Here is a 22506-nt window from a genome sequence, read left to right on the forward strand (position 1 = left end):
AAGAAAATTAACGCTATCCCAGCCAAAACCAGGACACTTTCATTAAAAATATCATGCTATTCACTTTGAATCTTAATTTATATTGTTATATTTATTATTCATAGAAAGGTATGTTTGTATCACCCTTTCCTATACAGTACTGAACTACGTGATCTAACTTCCCATCAAAGCACTACAGATTTACACATAGTAAATTAAAAAATATTAAAATTTTAAAATATTAAAAGAATAGCTTCCTATAGTTTCTCTTCTATTCTGTATTTTTAAGTAATGCTGATCCATGTCTTTTATTTACTGTACAATCCCTTTCCATTTTTCTTGATTCTGCTGTTCAACTGCTGGAAGCACATCAGTAAATTCTGGCTGGCTGATCTTTTTCACCTTTCTTACTAAAAACAGGATAATTGTAAGTGCCTGCTTTCCCTCCAGTATAAATTAAAAGGAATTGTAGATATTCTTGAACTTGTTGATAGCATATTTTTTGAGGATAAAACATTTACCACAAGAACTGTTATACTTTCACTTCAGAGGCCATGTGAGAAGAAAAAACTGTATGTGGGATTATATCTTCAAATAGCAAAAGGAGCACGTTTGGTTTGAGTTTTAACTATATTTTATTTAATTATATCAGTTTATCCTTAATTCCACCTGCCTGGATTTTCAGCCTCCTTGGACAAACTTGGTCTTTCTTTCCAAATTTCTATTTTGTTAGGGGAGAAAGGCCTTCTTATCTTTTAAACAAATGCTGCTGAAAGTGAGGAAATACTAATGCTGGCTTAGAACGATCTGTCATTTATCTTTTGTCATCAGTCTTTGCCTAATATTATCCTTGGCATTTCTGATTGATTTAGTGTCTGACCCATACTACAGTGACGTTTTATACATGTTTGCATTAATTCTGCTCTTTCAAATATTACAGCTGTGGTCTCCTCATAAGTAAAGACTGGCAATTCTGCATCCTGCTCAGTTATTTACATCTTCATATCCTATTACCACCTTCAAAAATACAAAAAGCTCTTGGCCTTGAAAGTATTTAATTTTGCTGATGAAAAAGGTGAATGGGATCTGGAAGCACATTCTTTAATTTCTGATATTCAGCTCCTGTTGAATTTCTTGCATGCCGTTATAGATGGGGGTGAGATTTCTTTTGAGTGAGAGAAAGCCTGACTATGCAGACATGCTATTCCTGTCTCTTAAAGGTAGCAGAATTGCAAGGCAATGTCAGGTTTAAAAAGCAGATTCTGCCTGTGAATACCTTTTAGGTAAAAAGATATGCTGTTTTTTCCCTCCTGTGGTTCTCCATAACACTCAGAAAAGTTTGGTTATAGAAAGTGGATTTGGTTGTTTTCTTGCGAGATCTTCAAAGCAGCGGTTGTAATGAAAATGTTTACAGTATGCTTTGCCAAGATATTTGTAAAGCTTATAGATTTCTGGAGATAAAAACCGAGGACTTGACTTCATTACTCTCAGAAATCATAGAATAGTTTGGGTTGGAAGGGTCCTTTAAAGGTCAAAAATCCCCTCTTCTTCGTCTCTTGGATGCTGCATAGCAGTAGAGTATTTTACAATGAAGGGGTTTTTTTTTCTGTTTTTCTTTTTTTTAAATGGAAGTGGGGTTTAGAAGATGACTAACAATGATGATTTTCTGACAGCAATTTAATTTAATTAGGTTTTTTTAGCTTCTTGCTCAGGACATTTTCTCTTTAACGCTGTAAAATGGTATTATCAATTAAACACTCTATTGCCTCATTCTGCTTTCAAATCCTGGTAACAAAATGGTAAAATCAGTTTACTAAATGCTATTGGTTAACTGCAAAAACATCTAAATATCTATCTCCATTAACAGTAAAACTTTCAGAAAATACTTGTGAAATGTTTAAATAAAATATTTAAATAATTGAAAATACTTTATTGTTTTTAAAATATTGTAACAATTAGAGTGGTGCCTCTGTTCTGTTGAGCACTTCACACACAGCTACTGTGAGATACTGTTGGTATATTTTTAAGTTTACTCAGAATTCAAGGCTCAGAAAACAAGAAAACTTCTGTTGTTGAAATACGACAATTAATCCCAGAATAGTTACTAATCAACTATAATTATCCCAGACAGTTTCCTCGATCTTCTTTCTAGTGGTAGAAGGTAAATGCATTACCTGTTTTAGACGTGTTTTTATTCAGTTCTTTCATTTTTACTGGTGGTTCTCCGTTGGAAAGACTTTCATACAATAGGTCTAGGCTATTTTCATTACATGGTGCCCAGTACACATCTTCAGAGAAGGAAAGTAAAAGCTTACAGGCAGTTGGATATTGTTCAAAACAAAAACCACAAATCTAAGTTTATATAAGTGGAAGACAAAAATAATGGCATTGGACAACTCAGTAAACAAAAATAGACATGACGATAGGGTATAGGGTTCAGGGGAAAAAAAAGAAGTCAAACTTTTGAATGCCTAACAACATAGGTAGGCTATTGGTATCTATTAAATGTAAATTGAGTAGTATAAATGACTGTTATGCATTCAATCCTTGTGTCTGAGAGTTACAAGAAATACTGATTTTATAGTGCTGTTCACTATGTGTCAGTTTCTTGAGTTTTCTATTATTTTAACAAAGACCTTTCTGTAATGAGATATTTATTAATTTTTTGGTCTTTTTTCATTCTCCTTAAAAAATAATTGCATTTAAAAAAGGAATTGTGTAAATATGAGTCTTTTTTTCAAATAAAAATATTTGTCTTTTTTTCAAATAACTTCAGTGAACATTTATCAGAACCCTAATTTTTCATTGAAAAGGAGTTTTTCAATGAAAAATCTTGGTCATGTAATTCAAAATGTGGAATTATCATATGCAACTTGGACCTAGTCGTAGAAAAGTTATAGAAATTAAATGTTATGTAACATCTATAGAATGTTATTATATAACATTCTAAAACCTAGTTATAGAAATTAAAATACAATAAAGAATCAATTCAGTTTTATGAAATAGTTACCCATTTTCTTTGCCTTGATTTTGAGTGCCCAGTAGGAGATACATGACTGTCCACTACCAACACTAAAACCAAAGGACATTCCAGATAAGTCTCTTTAATTTCTTTGAGAACAAAAGTTTTCAATGAGACAGGTCTGATGGAAGGAAACTGAAGCTGTCAGATATTGAGATTCAGGCTAGCAACTTCAGCTGGTAGACTGTTACTTCAAAACTTTTGAAAGCTTGGCGTCTCAATTTAAGTAGTCAAAATGAGCATCATGCAAAAAATAGTAGACACTTCTAAAATGTGTTTTTGTCAAACAAACCTATGATATTTTTTTCCTTATCTGTAAAACAATCCATCTCCAAAGTCTTGTGATGAGCACTCAGGCAAGTCAGTGCTGAAAAGTTTGGATCTATAAAAGTTTTCAGGTTTGTATGTGAAATTAATCTACTGGTAAGCAGAAGTCTGAAGTTTCACATGATGTCAGTCCAGTTTTTGATATAGAAATACAAACATAAATATGAAGAAACATTGATAATCATTAATATAGTATTCAATCAGATATTTTGTCCTAAAAATGTCAATTTGTGGTCATACATTTCAATGTGTTTTTACTTTCCAAAGTAATTGTACTGTATTTTATTTATGTATTTTAGGCACGGAAGGGGCAGTGTTTGGGCACTCTGTGGAGACACCCCATATCAGAGCAGAACCTTCCCAAGACCTCAAGTAGGTGGTGTTCAAAAAGTTGTTTTAAGATCAAGTATTCTCAAAAATAATTGTCTTTTGATTAAAAGCAAATATCTGTATAATAATATATACTGCCTACTTAGTGACTCATACATATCCAAAATACTGGTAGACTCCAATTTTTTCTTAGTCAAAAAACCCCCACAAACTTTTGTCACACAAAATGTATGATACATTACTTTTATAAATGACTTGCCTCCTGTAGCAGAATCCTTGAGAAGTATATTTTCCCCAGAGATTGGAATAGTCAGGCGTTTTTAAGGTCAAATGAGTACAGTACTGTTTAGTAGCATCATACCCAGATTTTGATTTTTTTTTATGAGCTGTTACAGAAGATATAAGTCAAGTTAAAGTAAACAGTCCCAGATTTTTTCTTCAAGTGGTGTTTCTGGGTTGTTAGGTTTTTTGAATACTACACACACACACACTTCAAAAATTAATTGCCAAGTGAGGCTACATTTGTAAATGTAAAAAATCCAAAGTTTTCTGTACATAGTCACAAAAGTGGAGAAATAAGTAAATAGTAAAAGATCAAGTCTAAGACTTACTAAAGCATCTACAGACTGGGAAAGAAAAAATTTAGAAAGGTTTATAGTGAAAGATTTTTCTTGAAGTGTATGTATGTGTACCGTTAAATACTAATCTAATTTATATGGATGACTAATGAGAATATATGACAATCGCAGAAAATCAAAGGTCCTTCCTTGTGTTTCTCTCAGCAGAACTGGAGAGAAACAGTGTAGATTTTGATTAAATTCTACTATGATTCCTAAACATTATATATCTATCGCTTTACCTGCCCAGCAGTGTTTACAATGAATTGCTACAGAAAAGCATTGTTAAATGCCCTTCCCTATATTTGCAAAGGCATTTAGGGTCATCAACCAGTAATGATGTTGCAGAAATCATGTGCAGGAAGCTGCCCACGTGGACAAGTTTGACCATTGTATGCGGGGTGTAAGAAGTAAATGATTGTGTTTGATTATTTACACTAAACATTTTAAGGTAATGTAATGATTCGGGGTCTTCCAGGGGATCCTACTCATTAGATTTTTATCTTAAAAATCCCTATCCCCTGCCAAGACTCCTGTCAGTCCTTTGTTGAGTAGTTGTAAAGGTGTTTATTAGTGATGTCCACCAAGGTAGGTATGGTCTCTAATCAAAGGGAGTTCAGCAGAAATCAAAGTGGAAACATAACAAGCTTTTTTTTTTCAGGGGTCCAAAAATTTGAGTAAGAGGGTGGAACTTGTCCCACTCAAAAGAATGCGGAGACGTTGCTTTGTCTACCTCTTTCTAATAATTAAGTAAAAACACCAGAGTGCAAATGTATGGTAAAACAGATAACCCTGTGTCTTCAGGATTCACTAGGGTTAAAATTACGTCATGTTGCTTGTGAAACTTACATATTGGGCATTCACCTCTCCTGTCCTTTGGCTTTATTCGTTCCTATGATGCCCATTGTTGCTTCATGTTTTTCAACTCCACCGTTCCTTCAGCTCATTTTTCCAAGGTGGACTTAAATTAGTGAGAATTTTCCATTCAACTTTCTGCCCTCTCATTAATAATGAACTTAACCCAAACTTTTTATTAAAAAACCTGATGTTTGGTTAAGCAGCATTAGCTGATGCGTAAGTGATTTTATTCTTAATATAGTCAGTCTATATTGTGTTCTGCAAGCTTTTGTACACATGTACTCCTATATATTAGCTAGGATTCAGTGATACTCCTTTTTTAAAACTTTCAAGTCATTTTAAGCTTCTTAAAATGGTGACAACTACTATTAGGACAGAGTTTTCTTGGCTTTTGACATGAATCTTCTCGAGGGTAACCTGCAGACCCTTTTTAACCTTGTAGCTTGAAAGAACTATAAATAGTTGTGGGTTTGTGTGATATCTTCTGACAGCAAAATACAGTTAGACATTCAGATCATATATATCCCTTTGAAAATTCCAGTTATCATATGCCTTTTAATCATATTTCAAATGATTTAAAAAAACCCCAAACAAACTGTTGCTTGGGGTTTTTTTAAGTTCAAGACCTGCATTCATTTTCCCAAAAAATAAAATGGCTTTTTTTTGCTAATTTAAAAAATGTTGTCAGAGAGCAGTGGTTTACCGTTTAAATGATTGTTTGCCAAATATGCCCAAACAAAGAGGTCACCAACCCTAATATGACATTTCCCTGTGGCCTCAGAAGCTACCTCTGTCACAGAAACAAAAGAATACCAGAACCCCTTTTCTGGCCTCAGGCCCAACTGATACAACTACATTGATATTGTAAAATCATTTTATCCTCTAAAACAGAATAGTTGCATCCTAAATGCCGAGTGGGAATCGTCTTTGACTCATGCTATCCTTCAAACAGTGCCTGTAAATTGTTTGGAAGAGTTGTAACTGACTCTCAATTGACTCTCAAATATGCCAGCAACTATTTAGCTGCATAGATGATTGAGTTCCAGTGGTCTGGCCTGGGTCCTACCACTTTTTAATGTTTTAGTATAAACTTAGCCAGTGTCCAGTAGACCATACTGGCAGTCCTAAAAAGATGTATTTTTACAAATGCCGCATCACTGCGCCTTGGGACTTTTGAAATTAACGGTAACATGGGAGAGTAGAAAGTTTGCTGCGTTGACATTAAAGTTCATTTTTTCAGTGGACGCAGGTGATTGCAGTATGACAGCAAGTTGCAGTACATAAATGCAAATATCTTAGGCTATGAGAATACTTGTATACAGGGCTGAAAGATAACAGAATTTACATTATATTTTTAATTAAAATATAAATGATCCCATATTTTTCATGTTGGAATATGTATTTGTGGTCAAATAATAAACCTCAGACATCAAGATATGAGTATATTTAAGTAATACCTTTTTTTTTTCCCCTCCAAAAAAAAGATGCTGGAAAACTATTCATAACCTTGGATATGTCAAACAATTCACTACTGAATTTAAAAAGTGGAATTCTGACCACCTTGATTACTGGGAATGAAACTGAACTATGAAATTTGGACTAAGATTTTGATACCCACAAGGCTCATAGTGTTTGCCCCAAAAGTCCTGGGATGTTAGCTCAATCTATTCTGGACAGGGAGCCAAAAACAAAAAGTCAGATTCATATCAGCTTCACATATCTAAACTTTGCCTCAGCCACTCTTTGTTCTATAATCAGATTTTGAGGTCTTCACACAGAGAAACATCTGTAATATTTGCTATTAAAAATGTGTTGTGTAAAAATAAAATTCAGTTGAGATTTAAAATAATTCCTTCCTATATGCCCAGCCACTTTGGTCACATCTTTCTCCTGTCTCACTTTTTCAAATAATAGCTAGCAAGGTTTTGCTTTCAGAAAATGTTTTTCTACAGTCCTTTGTGAAAGCTGGTAAGCCCTTTTGTGTCAAATCCCAAAAACTAATTAAATCTGACTTTCATTAGCTGGGATAAGCAGCATAAAAGAATCATGCCTTAGAATCAGGAAAATGAATTATATCTTAATAATTTAATCTTCATATTTCTCTCGCTACTTTTTCTCACAGGAACACAGTTAGGAAAACTAAACTGCCAATATAATAGGTCCCCAAATATTGGTTTTAGGCTAATAGTGCATTAAAACATGGTGCACTAATAGGTAATATCCATGCACAAAAGAGGCTGACTAGTTAAATGCAGATAGCTTTGCCCTCAATAACCTCCTTAATAAGGGGGTAAATTAATTTGTTGTTCTCTGGAGATAACTGCAAGATCAAATTTAATAGGGTTTTTTTCTCTTCTATGTCAAGCCCCACATACCATTGACTATCAGCTAATCCTGCAAGCTAATGCTGGGCATAATGAGATGAAAATTGATCAAGCAGCAAGGAACCACCCAAGCTAGTAAGATCCTACTTACCTCTGATAAGAATTAAAAATACACAGATCTTGCACAAGGGGTCTGTTTCACTCAGAGTTGCCCAGTAGTTTGCGAGAGCCATCTTTTGTGGCATTTAATGGGTGGTTTACTAATAGGGCAAAATATCTATTCTATAAAAGCCTGGAGCCAGAGAAGGCGTCAAAAAGAAATTTTGACATTACCTTGTTAGTCATCTGAGCAGGCTGAGAGTAACAAAAGCACTGGGACTCTGCTCATCTATTTTACCCAGCAATCAAATAATAAACCAAACCTCATCAAAAGGGAGAAGATGCAGTAGAAAAACCCAGCTTCCTTCCTATGCTATTTTAATGATGTCAGGTTCTAGTTATTTTCTCAGTATTCTTTTTTAATAAAGTGGAAATATTTACTATTTAAGTTTTCAGAATTTGTATTTGGTGTTTAAATAGTTATTTCAGTGCTTGGGCATGTGTATTGACAGAAATTTCTTTGCTTAGTCTTATCCCTAGCTGTTGAAAGTATGATTATTTTTTTTAAACATACATGTTCCTACAAAAATAGAGATGTGTGTAGTAAAAATTTGAAAAATTGCCAAAAATCAAGCTTCTTTTTTTACATATATATATGCCTATATATATATATATTTTTTTAAATTGAAATAGAGAAGAAAGGTAGTAATAAAAGGTTATAATTACTATGCAGATAGGACACAGTAGGAACAAAAGGTAACTAGGTATGGCTCTTAAACTGAAAGAATAATTTGCTTTAGTGTTCAGTGATGATGATTATATTTGACATTGGAGAAGGGAAAAGGCTCTAGTAGGAACTGAGATATGAAGGAAAAAAGTATTGCTATCACAATAGATAGCAAAATTCATTGAGTTTTGTGTGGTTAATTTAGCATGCTGGATAATCTCTATCCCTGATCTGTGACAGAACTAAGTGTGAAAATAAGGTCAAATAGCCAAAATTTATAGTAAAGCTTTCAAAGTGGAAAACACACACTGTGGGGCTGATGGTTTGGTAAAGGTAGCGCGTGTATTGAAATGGATGGAAAAAATGGGTTAAAAGAGTCATCTAGTATGTTAGACCCTTTAGTCTGAACTCACTAGTATGCAATGCTTTACAATATTATTTTGAAAGATTCATTAAAGAAAAGAATTATGAAGGGCTTGAAGACAAGTAAATATTGGGATGAAATAGAAGGTGGGTAGATTGTGCCAATCCAAAGAAATATTTTTCCCTTGATAAGATACCTGATCTTCTAGAAAACAGAAAACAGGTCGAATGGAGTTTAAGTACAGTATTTGATATAGTGCTATATCTAATGAGAAATAAAAAGGCAAGACAGAGAAGAGTATATTTAAATAAATTTTAAGTGGTACTAATAAGCATGTATTGTTCAAATCCCTCCTTCAGCCTGGAGGGAGATTGCAAGGAGAGTTTCTTCAGGACTGATCTTATTTCCAGTTTTAATAACTCTCTTTGTGCTAGAAGGAGGTACACAGGTTTGGAAGCACTGGCAATCAGAAAGTCTTGAGCACTAGAATAAGAATATTGTGAAACTCAGCAGTATGATGGTGAATATCGGATGAAATACTAGATAGAAATTTGCATTCTGCCTCTCAGATGCAAGAGGTTCTGCAATAGCCTTTCAAAAGGAACAACAGGGACAACTAAAGCTCTTTATTATCAGTGACTGGATTATGTTTGCTTTATGATTATGCCATGCCATGGTTTCAGGAACGCACGGATAGGCTCCAAGCATAGCTGTCTCAGGCTAAGAGGGTTATGAGTGTAAATATAATACCCTATGAATCCTATCTCAAAACCCATGTAAAGCTTGGAGCCATAGAAAGCATTTGCGCAGTGCTGAGTTAATGAAAGACAAGGCAACTTTACACTCTGCAGATTAGTGTGAAGGCAGCTGAGGATCTTTCTTTACATGAAGCCCGCTCAGGTCTAACAGCAGCTGTGACCAGCAGAGGTGCTCGGAGTCCCAGGGGGAGATGCTCTGGATTTCAATAGTGCCCTGCTGCGTGCTCTCAGCTCCAGCAAGGCTTGCTGCATCTGAGGTTGCCCCAGGGCTGTTACACCGCTTCCAGACACAAGCTGCTGCTGCGTGATCAAGAAATTCTAGTTCCATGTAGTTCCAGCCTAGCACTAGATACGAAAGCACATGCTTTGTTCAAGTATTTCATTTTCACAGATATTCCAGGTAGATGTGTTTAACTGTTTTTTTAAATGGAAATTCAACAACAGCCCTCAGCGCCAGAACTAATTTCTGAAATGCTTTGCATTCTAAACCAAATACAGTCTTGTTCCACCATACCCGTATACTCCTTTTTGCTGTAATTTTTCTGATGAAATGTGATTTGATATACTACTTATAGTCCATAAAATTTGTACTCTACATCATTAAGGCCAAGTAATGCTACTGTAACATCCATAATATTTTCATTTCCTGTCTTTCTTATGATTTTAAGCGAATAGGCTTACTAGTGCAATAATAAAAAGTGCTATTTATATTTTTTTCATTTGAGCAACATTTAATTTCCTTATTCTTTCCTTATACTAAATTAATCCCCAGAGATTTTTTCGCTCAAGTTGTTCTTTTTTCCCCTTCACAGGAGTATCTCCATTTTCTATGCCACTCTTCAGCCACTTTCCCAAGAAAACAAGGCTTCTGAATTTTGCTGTCTATCTATTCTCTCCCCTCATATTCCTGATAATTTGTGAAGCAGCTAGGCAGTTTCATCCATATTTGATAGAAAGGTGAAAGAGCCTTAAGTTTCTATGCGTTTTCTGCAAACGAGTGCCTAACTAGTGATGCTAACAGAAAATCAGCTAGTATTATAAGTATTTAGTGCTCTCAGTTTACCCATTTGTACACACATGGCTTCAGACTATCCTCAACTTCTGACATATCTTGCTTCATGGTCAGGTCATGGTTATGGTACGTGGAGGACATGGAGTTTCTAGCAGTGTTGTGGTTGTGGGTGCAGAGGGTACAGTTTGGGTTCTTGTCCTAGCACCATGTTGGAGCCAGACAAAGGATCTGAAGCTCATACAGGCTGGGTGTAAGAAAAAGGAGGTTCAGAGGATGAGGGGTTGTGTGGTGGATAGTTACAGGGAGTACATGAGTTTATAAAACTATTAGTTCCACAGTCCACCAAACAGCTCCTATTGCTTATATCTATAATAATACAGAGAACTCCAGAGGTAGCCTAAGCAGTAGAGAAGAATGAATGATTTTACATGTCTTATCCTGCAATTTTGATTCTATCCTCAGTTGTATTTCAAGATAGAATTCACTGCCAAAAAGAAAGAAAAAAGCTATTTGGCTTCTTCATAGTCTACCACTCTATTTTGTCTTGCAGAAGGTAAAAAATCTCTCTCCAGTTCTTTCCGAAATGGTGCTTACCCTAAAAAAGTGACTGAAAGTAAAGTCACCAAACCTTTTTTTTTTTTTTTTTTAAGGGGCCAAAGGGGCCATTTTCTTCTTGGACTGTTTAGATACAGTCCAAGTATGAGCCACTGGAGACTATATTCCAAGCTCTCTGCTATGCTTAATCTGCAGAGGTTGAAGCCGACCTGTCAAAGGAATTTCAGCAGAATAATTTTCCACATGAGATGCAGTTTCCTCAAGATGTAGATCAAAACCATGTCGCAGTTTATGTCAGCTAAAATATATCCGTTTATATCAGCTTAAGGCCCTTTAGGGAAACAATATTGAAAATATCATTAGAAGATTACAGGTTGTCTGGACTGTCACTTCCTAATCACAGGAAGCTAATGGTTTTCAAAACTGAGAAGATTTTATGTCATCCAGTTCTCATGTGTTTCCAGTTGTTCAAAGAGCCCAGTTTGGCTCTTCAGCCTCCCCCAGGAGCTTTATGTTCAGATCTTACTCTTGACAGCCACTTGAGCATTATCTGTGGGCATGTTGCTTCAATCTCTTTCTGACAAGATAGATTTCTATTTTAAGAAAATATATTTTGAAAGACAACTCAGGAAATGAAGCTATATCTGGAAAGAAAATAAACTTCATGTAAGGATGTTTAGTGGAGTGGCAGGGCATGTGTAGAAGGGGTTTCAGGTCAGAACAAAAGTAAGGAAAATTATAGGGAGGGGAATGTTTTGGGTAGAATAGCGGTAGCTCTAAGATGTCAGCGCTATGAGGAATCCTTTTCCCATACCTTTCCTTAAGGGACTATTTTGGATTGTCTCATATGCAAATATTTGCCTCACAGCCTGAAAGTTTAGACTTTCAAGCATGTTGTGGTATTTCTCTAAGAAATAAAAGCACATGTTCTAAACCTTACATTTCTACTAATTTTCCTGATTTTCAGAGTTTTGAGTTTTAGTGGACTTTACATTCTAGAATGCATGATTTTTTACTACCTGAGATTCTGGTTAGGTTTTTGGTTTGTTATGTTCTTAATATTATTTCTGATTTTGATAGTTTCCCTATCTTTAGCTATTCTGGCTATGCCCTCGCCCACTCTAAGAAACAACCATGCATTAAGTTCTCTTTAACCTTCCTCACATCACCCGCTTATTTTGCTCTTGCTTTAAACATTTGCTCTCTCCAGCACTCCTCACCTTTCCTTGATGTTTCTTTACTTTTTCTAGTCCTTTAATAACATCACAAAAAGCTCTTCAATGAAATTTTATTCCTTGCTTTTCCTCCTCAGTAACTAATGTTTTTTATATTCTCAGAAGAGATCCTTTACTTCCCTATGTGGGGAAATTGTTTTTCTGATTTATCATCTATATCAAATAACATTAAAATATTCAGTTGTTTCAGGTGTTGCTATGGTAATGCAGACCCACTGAACTGAAACCAGTGGCATGTACAGGGCAATTAGAACTCAGATTTGAGCCCGGTGAGGTGATTTCTGGGTTAATGAGAATTTCAGAAGTTATAATAAGGGCATGCTGACACGTGCCATAGTCAGTGACATGCAGAGCATGGACATAACATGAAATGCTATACTGAATGCCATTCTACTGTTCTGATTTAAGTCAAGAAAGTTTCCTCTTTATTCAAGTTTATTGTCCATGAGTTGCAAAGTTGGTTATTGGAAAAAAAAGTCATATTAATATTTACTGGTTTAGGCCATTTATTTAACTTTCTCTTACTTAAGACTCATGTTGTGAAGTCACAAAGTAGCCAAATTGTGCCCTTAAAGGTTAGGTTCCCACGTAGATCAAAGAGAGCTTCACGTGAACATATGAGAATTTTGCTTCTTGATAAAGGATAGCTGATGATCAGTGAACAATATTAAAGATTCATGAGGCCTGCACATTTACCCTTGCATTTCAATAAAAAAAAATATTTCATCCTGAAAATATAAGTTGTTAAAAAGATAAGATAAAAATATAAGATGTTAAAAACATCGGAATACAACAAGCTTCAAGAAAAATAACTATTCTGACAATGATTCATATGCATCTTGCAGAGGTGCACATTTTGATACATGTAAATGTATCAAAAAGAGATTTTTAGTCACTTTTATATATATATTAAAAAATGCATGTATAATCTTGTAAATAGTATAAGTGATGAGATTGAAATGAGTGAAGAGTGAATAGTAATTTTAATTTCATAGCATTTCCACTGTTATGTTAAAAGCAGGTAATCAAGAATCCCCTGTTTGAATACTTGCAATATCTTAAAAAAAGGCTTCCAGGTTTTTTGTCACTATAATCCTAAAAGTCCCTGGTTATTCTTTATGCATACTACTGGAGCTTGCAGCCTGACTTCCAGGAAATGGACTGAATGGAAACCCTAATTTTATCTAGCACCATCAGTGTTCAGTGGACTCCTTTAAGGACTCTTAGTCTCACTGGACGACTCTTGAAAACAGTTTCTTTGAGCGTCAGGGCAGCCAGCTGTTCTTTTCATAATAATAGAAATGGAAAGAATATATATTTAAAATTGTTTGAGGTTTCTGGAAAACAACATTTTCAAAATTATTTTTAAAAAAAATTCTTAATTCTAATTTGGAACAAAATGGCTTCACTTGTGGAAGAGGAAGGCCCTGCATTCTATGCGGTTTCAGGGTTGGGAGTGCTTGTTTACAAGGAAGAAGTAGGAAGAGGGATAGAGAGAGCCTTGGCACATCCATTTGTCTTCCCTTCTCCTCTTTGTGTATCTTACCACTCTGCAGCCCCAGTCTGCCACAACTCTTTACCTACAGGCAGCAAGATATTTTAATCCATAGAAATCTACAAAAGGTTAGCAAGTCAATGTGTAGATTTTCCATTGGTTCTATATTTGCAAAACATTTTTTAATAACAGGATTCCTGTGCTAACTGAGAAAACCCCACAACAACGTATGTTGGCAAGACTATCATATATAAAAGTTAAATACTTGGAAGTATTGAGGTATTTCTTGACCCCCAGGAGTAAAGATGCCAGTAAAGGGGAAATGAATACCCGCTTTACATGTGCGATCTCTAGTTGACAGCATATTTTTTAATCCCCTGTTTTGAATACAAATTCCAAATTGGTAGAGGTTCATATCGGTCGTTTTACTAAGTAGCATGGGTTGGATCCACTGCTTAAATAGACACAAAGCAAATAAATTATTCACATCTGCGCAGGAGAATCTTCTATTTCCTTCTATTTTAGGAAATACCTTCTGCTAGCCAACAGAACAAAATTAACATAGATAAATTATATCCCGTGTGAGTATGAAGGTTATGCAAGAGGTAAATCTAAAATATTTCTTAAAACCCAAAATGAAACCTTTTGGGTGATTTTTTAAATTATTTTTCTCTAATGCAATCTAGGTCAGCTTGTAAACAGAAAATACCAAATGAAAAATAAATGTTTCTGCATTTCTGATGAGAAATAATTTAATACCTTCAAAAGAACATATTCAAGATATTTGAAAAGCTTCCTTTTTTAGCAATAATTCTTTAATGAATTCAACTCCAATTCATATCGCTTTGATCCTCTGAAATTTATCTTTTTTCCAAATTAAATATTGATAATTAAAAAGAAAAAAGCCCTTCTCTGCTTGGGATATATCATCTGCCTGCATCACATATAATGAATTGACAGATTATATTATTTAAAAACCTCTTTTTAAAAGTCTCTTTGTCTTTCCTACAGTGTTGTAGTTTCTGTCTAATAATAGCAGTAGTTACTTTCTCCATCATAGCTGTTTGTTGTTTGGGAAAGAAAAATTAAATTATATGAATAGGTTTCACTCATAGATGTAAATGCCACTGTGACAGGCCATCAGTAAATCTGAAAGGAAAGCAAATTCTTGATATGTTATTGTAATAATGCATTTTTCCTTGGAGGGATGAGTATTGCAATGTGGAGTGTTACAATAAGTTTATGGTAGAGATTAAAGCTTTCAGAAATATGACAAAGAAAAAATATTATAAAGCAGCAGCATATCAAACATAATTTATCTCAAAACATTGAGGAAATAATCTATGTTTATAGACTTTTGCATTTCCAGTAACATGCTGCAGATTGTGCAGCTAAGTCACTTTTCAAATGTCGATCATCCAAAGAAGAATAATAAGATTAGTAAATTAGTAGATTTAGGCATTCAATTTTACTAATAGATGGGTGGTGTTTTAAAAACTATTCTGCTGATCATCAGCCATTTATTGTCATTTCTACCACATTATTTGATTTCAGGGAACAGCTAAAAAAAAATCTATTGTCTGAAAAAGAAATTTCTTCTCCACAGTGTGTAGAAGGCTGATATTAACAACTTCTTCTCAAATTCAGAAATTAATTGCCCAAATGTCTTCATTTTAGACAAATTGGAAGTCATTTTTGTTAATGTAGTTCATTAAAAACTGATGAAACTAGACAAAACAACTCTGAGCTAGACACTGTCACGTGCTTTGGAAAAAAAAAGTTTATTCTTCAAACAAAATAATAGTTTCTTGAAAGATATTCCTAAACAGATTTTTATTGTCCACCTGCTGAAAAATTTCAGTCAGGTCTGAGAGTGGTTTTGATGTTATGAAACCAGAAATATTTGTGACTTTGCTAATACCCATCAATTCAATGCAATAAATGTGTTTAAGAGCTCTTTTGTCTTCATGATTATGAAATGGCAGATGAAACCACTAAGAAATGTTAATATTCCTGGAAAGTAGGTTATAAGTCGCAAAAATATGCTGCTGAAAAACATGGAATGGAAGCGTCCAATCATTTAACATTTATACAATTCAGTGTCCTTTTAAATTCAAGGTAAAACCTCATTAAGGCAACAGAGTACTTTTGAAAACCTAATTTCTAAACTTTATACGGTTTCTAAAAGGTTTTGGAAGCTCTTTTTCTGCTGTCTTATAGCCATCAGAAGTTCACAAACCACCACCTGAAAAACACTGATGTAGATGATTAAATAATTCATGATATTTAGATTCTTCCCTGGTACAAAGAACTGCAGAACCTTCTATTAACTTCTCCCTACAGTGTCAAAAAAATGAAAGAAAATGGCTTAGCACTAACAGAAATATAGATTTTTCTCCTATCTATATGTATCCCATGTATGCTTTTTTTATATAGGTAGCTGCAAATAGTGTTTTCCTCTATCTGGACACCTGCTTTTAATAGTTTCATTTTGTGTTGCCAAACAATTGCTTTCCTTTTTTTTTCTCTTTTCCCTGTTGAGTGTCAGTGACATGTAACAAACAAATATTTCACAGACACTGTCTCAGTGACTTACTTTGCATGCAAATGTGGCATTTTGGTTCCAAAATGATAATCCATCACTATTCTGTACACTTAAAAAATTGAATAGTTGAAATGCACTGAAATTCTCTTGTTCCGTTGCCTGACAGATCTTTCATTTGGCTTTTCTGTAGCAAATTCTTTGTCAAACTGTTCTTTCCTTTATAAATCTAGCACCTCATTATATTTTTGGATGGATGTGACCTAACACTCAAAATACAATTTGTTGAAGAGGGAAATACAATGTTTTCATCAAGCTACTCATTCTAGACATTTCTACCATTAATATATTTCATCTTACAAAAAGCCTGTGTTCAGATAAAGTGGAACTGTGTTCTGTCATGATATTATTGGGATATAAATAGATTAAAAGAATTGTCTCCCTCTTAATGGGGCTATGCAATAAGTCTACGGCTGAACACAACCAGAATCCAATTTTTTTTTTCCTAGTTCAATACAGTTTTCATCCGATCATCTTTCCTAGTCAGTTTGTGAGCACAACTTCTACGATATCCTTGCATTAGTACTTCCCTTTCAAGAGAAACCTGTACAATACTGTGAGACATCATAGCTAAGAAAGGATCATAGTTCTGCATTAAGGTTGATGGAGGATGTTGAGAATAGGGTAGAGAGAAATGGAAAGACTGACAGTAGAAGAACAATAGTTGCTTTGAGGAAAGATGCCAAGACCCAGGTATCTGCATCTTAATTCTATTATAACAGGGTTAAAGAGCATAATGAGTATTTTACAGAACAGAAAAAGCATGCAGAAAACCCACAGTAATAGAGACATAACAGATTTTCTTTTCCTCTCTTCTTTATACATAATGCTGCTACACCTACCCGAAATATGAATGAGCCTGTGAAGGCAAAGTCATTCTAATCAGTTTTACATCATTATTTAAAACTTTTTAAGTGTTTTATTTTCTTTTTATTTAGTTGAACATTTGTCATCAGTCACTAAGCAGACTCGTTACTAACCTGTCATTACAGAAGCACTCACAGAGACGTGTGGATTCTTAAGTACCTATATTTCAGCATTAGTACAGTCAGTAAATTAGGTACTAATGCCGGAAAGCATCACTTAGCAGACAAGCTTATATCAGTATATGCTTAAATGCTGTCTTAAATAGGAATAGATTTAAACACATAATTTTTTTTTTCTTTCCCTGGGCCGTAAAGAGTAGTGAGAGAATCACATGTATAACTCATTTTTACTTCTTTACCTTTCAAAATACATTTATATCTACGTGCATTGTGGGTTTTGGGCCTGGGTGGTTTTTGGTGGTTTGATTCAGCGCATTTTTTTCTCAGTGATTGTTTTTGTCTTTCAGACTTGAATCTCCTACTAGATCTTTGGTGATGGAAGCACCCAGAGGAGTGCAAGTCAATGCAGCTGCAGGAGACTTAAAGGCTACCTGTAGGAAAGAACTGCACTTGCAGTCCACAGAAGGGGAGGTAAGTTCAGCTGGTAGAAATGTTCTAGAGCTCTGCCCAGCGTAACGCAGATGATGTGAGGGTAGTTTATTCAGCAGCAAGGTAAACATCACAAGAAGTGTTCTGCATTTGCCTACGTTAAAGTGATTTTGGTTTAGCTTGCTCAATTATTAATACTTATTTGTTTTTTGCAAATATTTGATTCACTAAGTTTCATTCACACTGAAAAAAAAGATTAGTTAAATGAATATAGCTAAGAATTATTTTTAATCTAAGAGTCAAGGAAAAAGCTACCCAGTCCTTCAGCATATCCATGGGACAGAGACACCTAAGCGATGGCAGTAAAAAATTACTTTGGATGAATCTGACAAACTAAGAGAGAGAAGTTTGGATTAATTTGGATTAATACTTCATTAAACCTCATGAAGAGGTTTAACAAATTTGCTCTACATGTGGTTTATTTCCTTGAACTGTTACTATCTCTGTAACAGAGACATGGTATATTCACTGTACTGTTTCATCAGTGTCTTGTTTCAGTGATCAGCTCATCATAAAAAGATTTTGGTATAGATTCTTCATGTGTAAACCTGTGCGAACTCATGAAAAAGATTTTAAATTGGGTCACTGGTTTGGTTGGCAATCCATGTATTGCAGAAACACATGAAAGATTACTGGTATGAGAGTCCTTTCATCTTCAATCCTTAAAATGATATATCATTAAAAAAAGCTTGTGCAAAGGTATCAAAGGCTCTCAGATTTCTATTAGGCACTTTGGAGAAATGGATAAGTGTTCTTAGTGGGACTTGCCAGGTTACAGCACTTTTGGAAAACCAGTTGTTTAATGTAAATATCTAATTGGGAATGGAGCTCTTTAGAAATTTTTTGCCTTTTGTGTTTGTATTTTGTATTTTCTACCAAATGTTCCCAGATACTTTACAAACTATCCAAATAAGCAACAACAAACAAAAAAACAGCATTCACATCTGTGACAGCTAATTCCCTGCAATTCACACTCTTTGCATTACAATGCAGACAGGAACATTTTTGGCCAATATACTGCATCAAAGGCCTACTTTGATAACATTTTTCTATTGATGCAAGTATCTGTCATGCATAATTAAAGCACAATATTTTCCTAATTCAGAGCCTCAAATATTTATATACCATATGCCCCATCTTATTTCTGAGTTTCTCCAAAAGCCAGCTCTTCCCACAATCTCTCATCATTGCTTACCACCTCTCTAAATATGAAGTCTTTGTTACTGTTTCCTAAAGTTGCTGATATAGCAGTAAGGACAATCTAATCCTCTTTTGATAGTAAATATCATCCTCCCTCACCCTTGTCCTTTCTGTGGGTATTTTTATTGCAGGGGCTACAGCTTCCTGTAACCTTTCCTGCTTCCCCTCCATAAATCCCTACCTGCCCCAATCTAGTATGTTTCCTACATTTATTAACATAAATTAAACATAAAAGAATATATTTCTTTGTTCTTTCCCTTCATGATATTGCCAGAGGGAAAAAGTAATACTCAAATGTAAATGAAAAACAAACCAAACCCAACTGAAAGACTGTTACCTTTCCTCAATCCCCCATGATCCCTGAAGCAATGGTTGTATCTATGTCTTGGTTTATTGTCGTGCATCTCTGTGGTGCATTGTACAAATATTTAATCTGTGGATTCATCAGGCATTTTTCTCTAGATCAACACTGTGAGTTTATTGCATGACATCTAATTTTTCTTAAGTATTTACTACACTTACTGAAAAGGTAGTTTTGGAAATAATGTCCTATGACCTCAGTTGGACTTCGAGAATGGGAACCCAAGAAAAATTATGATGACTATATTATGTATTATTCAGAACTGGAATTCAATTCAGTATTAAATGCTTTGTAGGAAAAAAAAATGCCAGTGTAAAGCAGACTTTGCTGAACTTCATATTCAAAATCATTATATTCCTTTACATGGTAAGTAAGACTTTGTACATCTGTGATTTCCCACATAGATGTTAGATTGATAGTTATCAGAAAACAAGCTACCAACCTTTCCCCACTCTTTCCCAAGGAGCAGTTCTGTAAACATACATCCGACAAAGTTCAAAGTATCTAATTATCTCTTGAATACTTGCAATTCCAGTAAGATCTGTAAAGAACTGTACCCTAAATCTACAGAGAAATTCCATCCTGAGGTCTGACCAATGCCTTTATAGTCTGCTATTTTATCTCTTACACTGCAGAGGGTCAGAGGAAAATGCAGAAACACTTTGGAAGGCATACGATGAGCTTCCACAGCATCACCGGTTGTGCGAAGTTACCGTGTCCACACTAGGGAATTGCTGGACTAATTACAGCCTGGTGTGAGGAACCAGGGTAAACATCTGATGGATAAAATGTCTACATAACAAAATATTGATTGATGTCCCTGCTTACAGCCTACAGATACAGCACAGATTAGCAGACAGTATGGAAAAAAGTGTAAAGGGTTTATCATTACTCATTTTTAAGAAAACACATTCTAAAAAAACCCAAAATATCTATGTCAAAAATAATCTTCATTTTAGCCTAAAAATGCATGCTTTATCAGTCAAGTTTCTTTCACTAATAAAAGAATGTTGTCTTTGTGAATTGGATCTGTGAATCATTTTTGTGATAAGACATTTTTTGTACTAGAAAAAATACAAGCTTTTGGTATTATTCTCACACCGCTTGACTAAATTTAACTTTTTAATGTTTGTAAGCTTATTCAAAAAATCATGAAAGATATATGAATTCATATACAAAAATTATTGCCCTATTATGCCAGAAAATAGCTATGTGGCATCTGGAATCAACCAGTTATAGCCATGTAGCAGAACATTATGAATTTACTGTAGATTAATATATGAAACATATATTTTCCTTTTATTTAAGAATAACTTCAGAATATATTTAAGAACATAAATGTGTTTATGAAATACTTTTCCTCTAGCCTTATTTCTCATGCAGTATAATCTCTAGCCTCCCACATCATAAACTGAAAGCCTCTGCAAGCACTCTGAATTCCGCTGTTTGATACATTTTCTTTTATTTACTGCAATATTATAATAATCCTTTTAGCCCTATTACGCATTATAATGCGTGATCCCAGACTGAATACTGGGGACTGTAATTTAGACTCAGATTCTGCTGCCCTTTATAAAGCTCTTGAGCTGCACCCTTGTGAGTTGAGGCATCAGCAGAATCCTGTGATTCAATTATAGCTTGGCATTTAGTTGTGAACTATGTATTATTCTATAAATAAACCATAACCAATGGTTTAAAGCAGCAATCATTTACAAGGAAAATGAAATGTGAAGCTCCAGGCTCTAGCTGAATCTATTGGTTCACATAAGAAGAAAAAGAACATTTCTTGCCTGGAAATTCAGCACAATGACTGCTAGTTGACTACTGCTTCTTTCACATAAACACAATGCAAAAGTACAGATCAGTTTTGAATTCTGTAGATACTAGATTTTGCAAGGCATAAAAATATGTTCGAATTGAACCTGAAACATATTATCATATAATGATAACAAGCCTAAAGGATTATTTGATGTTGTCCACTCGTTGGTCTAACAACTAATTTTAATGGTTTTGACGATACATCACCCTTTGAAGAAAGCTGCTAACTAGCCTCAGTACTCATGAGTCTTGTGCAGCTATTTATTTTTGCAAGCAGCTTCTCTGTAAGCTAGGCTCTGCACTTTCATTGCATCCCATTGACTATCAAAGAGCAAGTAAATAAAAGGAGAAAGAGGCACAGAGGCTTCTCATTTTTACAAACATGTTCATATTAGTCACCCTGTCTGTGACCTTTTTCCTATTTACTTCTTTATGCCCTTGTATTTCCTTGTCAAACTACACTCCTTCATAGCATCGTTTGTAGACTATATTTGGTTGTTTCTGGCATAATGAGGCTGATGCCTTGGTGAGGCTTATAGCTGTCAAAAATGAGCAATGATCTTTAACAGACAAAGTTTACTCAAAATCAGTGTAGCAGACAAGAGGCCAAGTTTATATTTACCGTTTTAGCACAGCACAGTTTATGAAGCATACACCCAAGATTATTTGTAGAGACTAACAAACGCATATAGTATTAACGTTTGATCTATAATCCTATCTGGTTCTCTCTCTAAGTCCAGGAGATGTATTTAACACAGAGATTAATACTTAATAAAACTGGAGTAATCTTCACTTGTAAACCCAACCAACAGTACCATTTAAAGCATTGTTTTTGGTGGGGGTTTTGTGGATGGTTTTTATGTTCTGAAACAGAAAAAAAAAAAAGGATTTTTTTAAATTATTTAAATACACTGAAATGGAATTACCTTGTTCTGCGAGCTGCTTGCCATGACTATGGAGAAATGGCTGATCAAAGGCAACAACATTTTGCAGATTAGTTCAATTCAGCCAAGTTATGTTTGCCTGAGATTAAACGTCTGCAAAAAAAAATTTAAGCATTTGATATGGATGAAGCGAGTTCGATAAAAAATAAGCAATGGCAGGCTCTAGAGCTCAAAGATCCACTGTTTATTCACCAAAAATTGTCTAACAAATGTGTGCTGCATTTTGTTTTCACAGCCCTTTTTCATGGTATTAACCAATTGACTTGTCACTGTTGTCTGGGAGGAAAGAGATTAGTGGAAATGAAGGGAAATTTTTCTGTATTTTTTTAATTGTTGGTTTCAAGAATTCTATTAAGAACAGATATTTAAAATTCTTAGAATGCCATGTTATTTTTAATTTTTAA

At 34.6% G+C, this 22506-nt stretch overlaps 1 protein-coding gene across 2 annotated transcripts in view; it reads left to right on the forward strand.

Moving 5' to 3' along the window:
• Positions 1-22506, forward strand: part of SGCZ (sarcoglycan zeta) — a 253050-nt gene that overhangs the window by 224211 nt on the left and 6333 nt on the right. For both annotated transcript variants that reach the window (XM_009277404.1, XM_019471552.1), the window contains 2 exons: positions 3628-3700; positions 17638-17761. In XM_009277404.1, coding sequence (XP_009275679.1) covers positions 3628-3700; positions 17638-17761 — 197 coding nt within the window. The remainder of the gene's footprint in view (positions 1-3627; positions 3701-17637; positions 17762-22506) is intronic.

Source organism: Aptenodytes forsteri, unplaced genomic scaffold (genome assembly GCF_000699145.1).
Source record: "Aptenodytes forsteri isolate BGI_AS27 unplaced genomic scaffold, ASM69914v1 Scaffold65, whole genome shotgun sequence".
In the NCBI taxonomy this organism is placed as follows: domain Eukaryota; kingdom Metazoa; phylum Chordata; class Aves; order Sphenisciformes; family Spheniscidae; genus Aptenodytes; species Aptenodytes forsteri.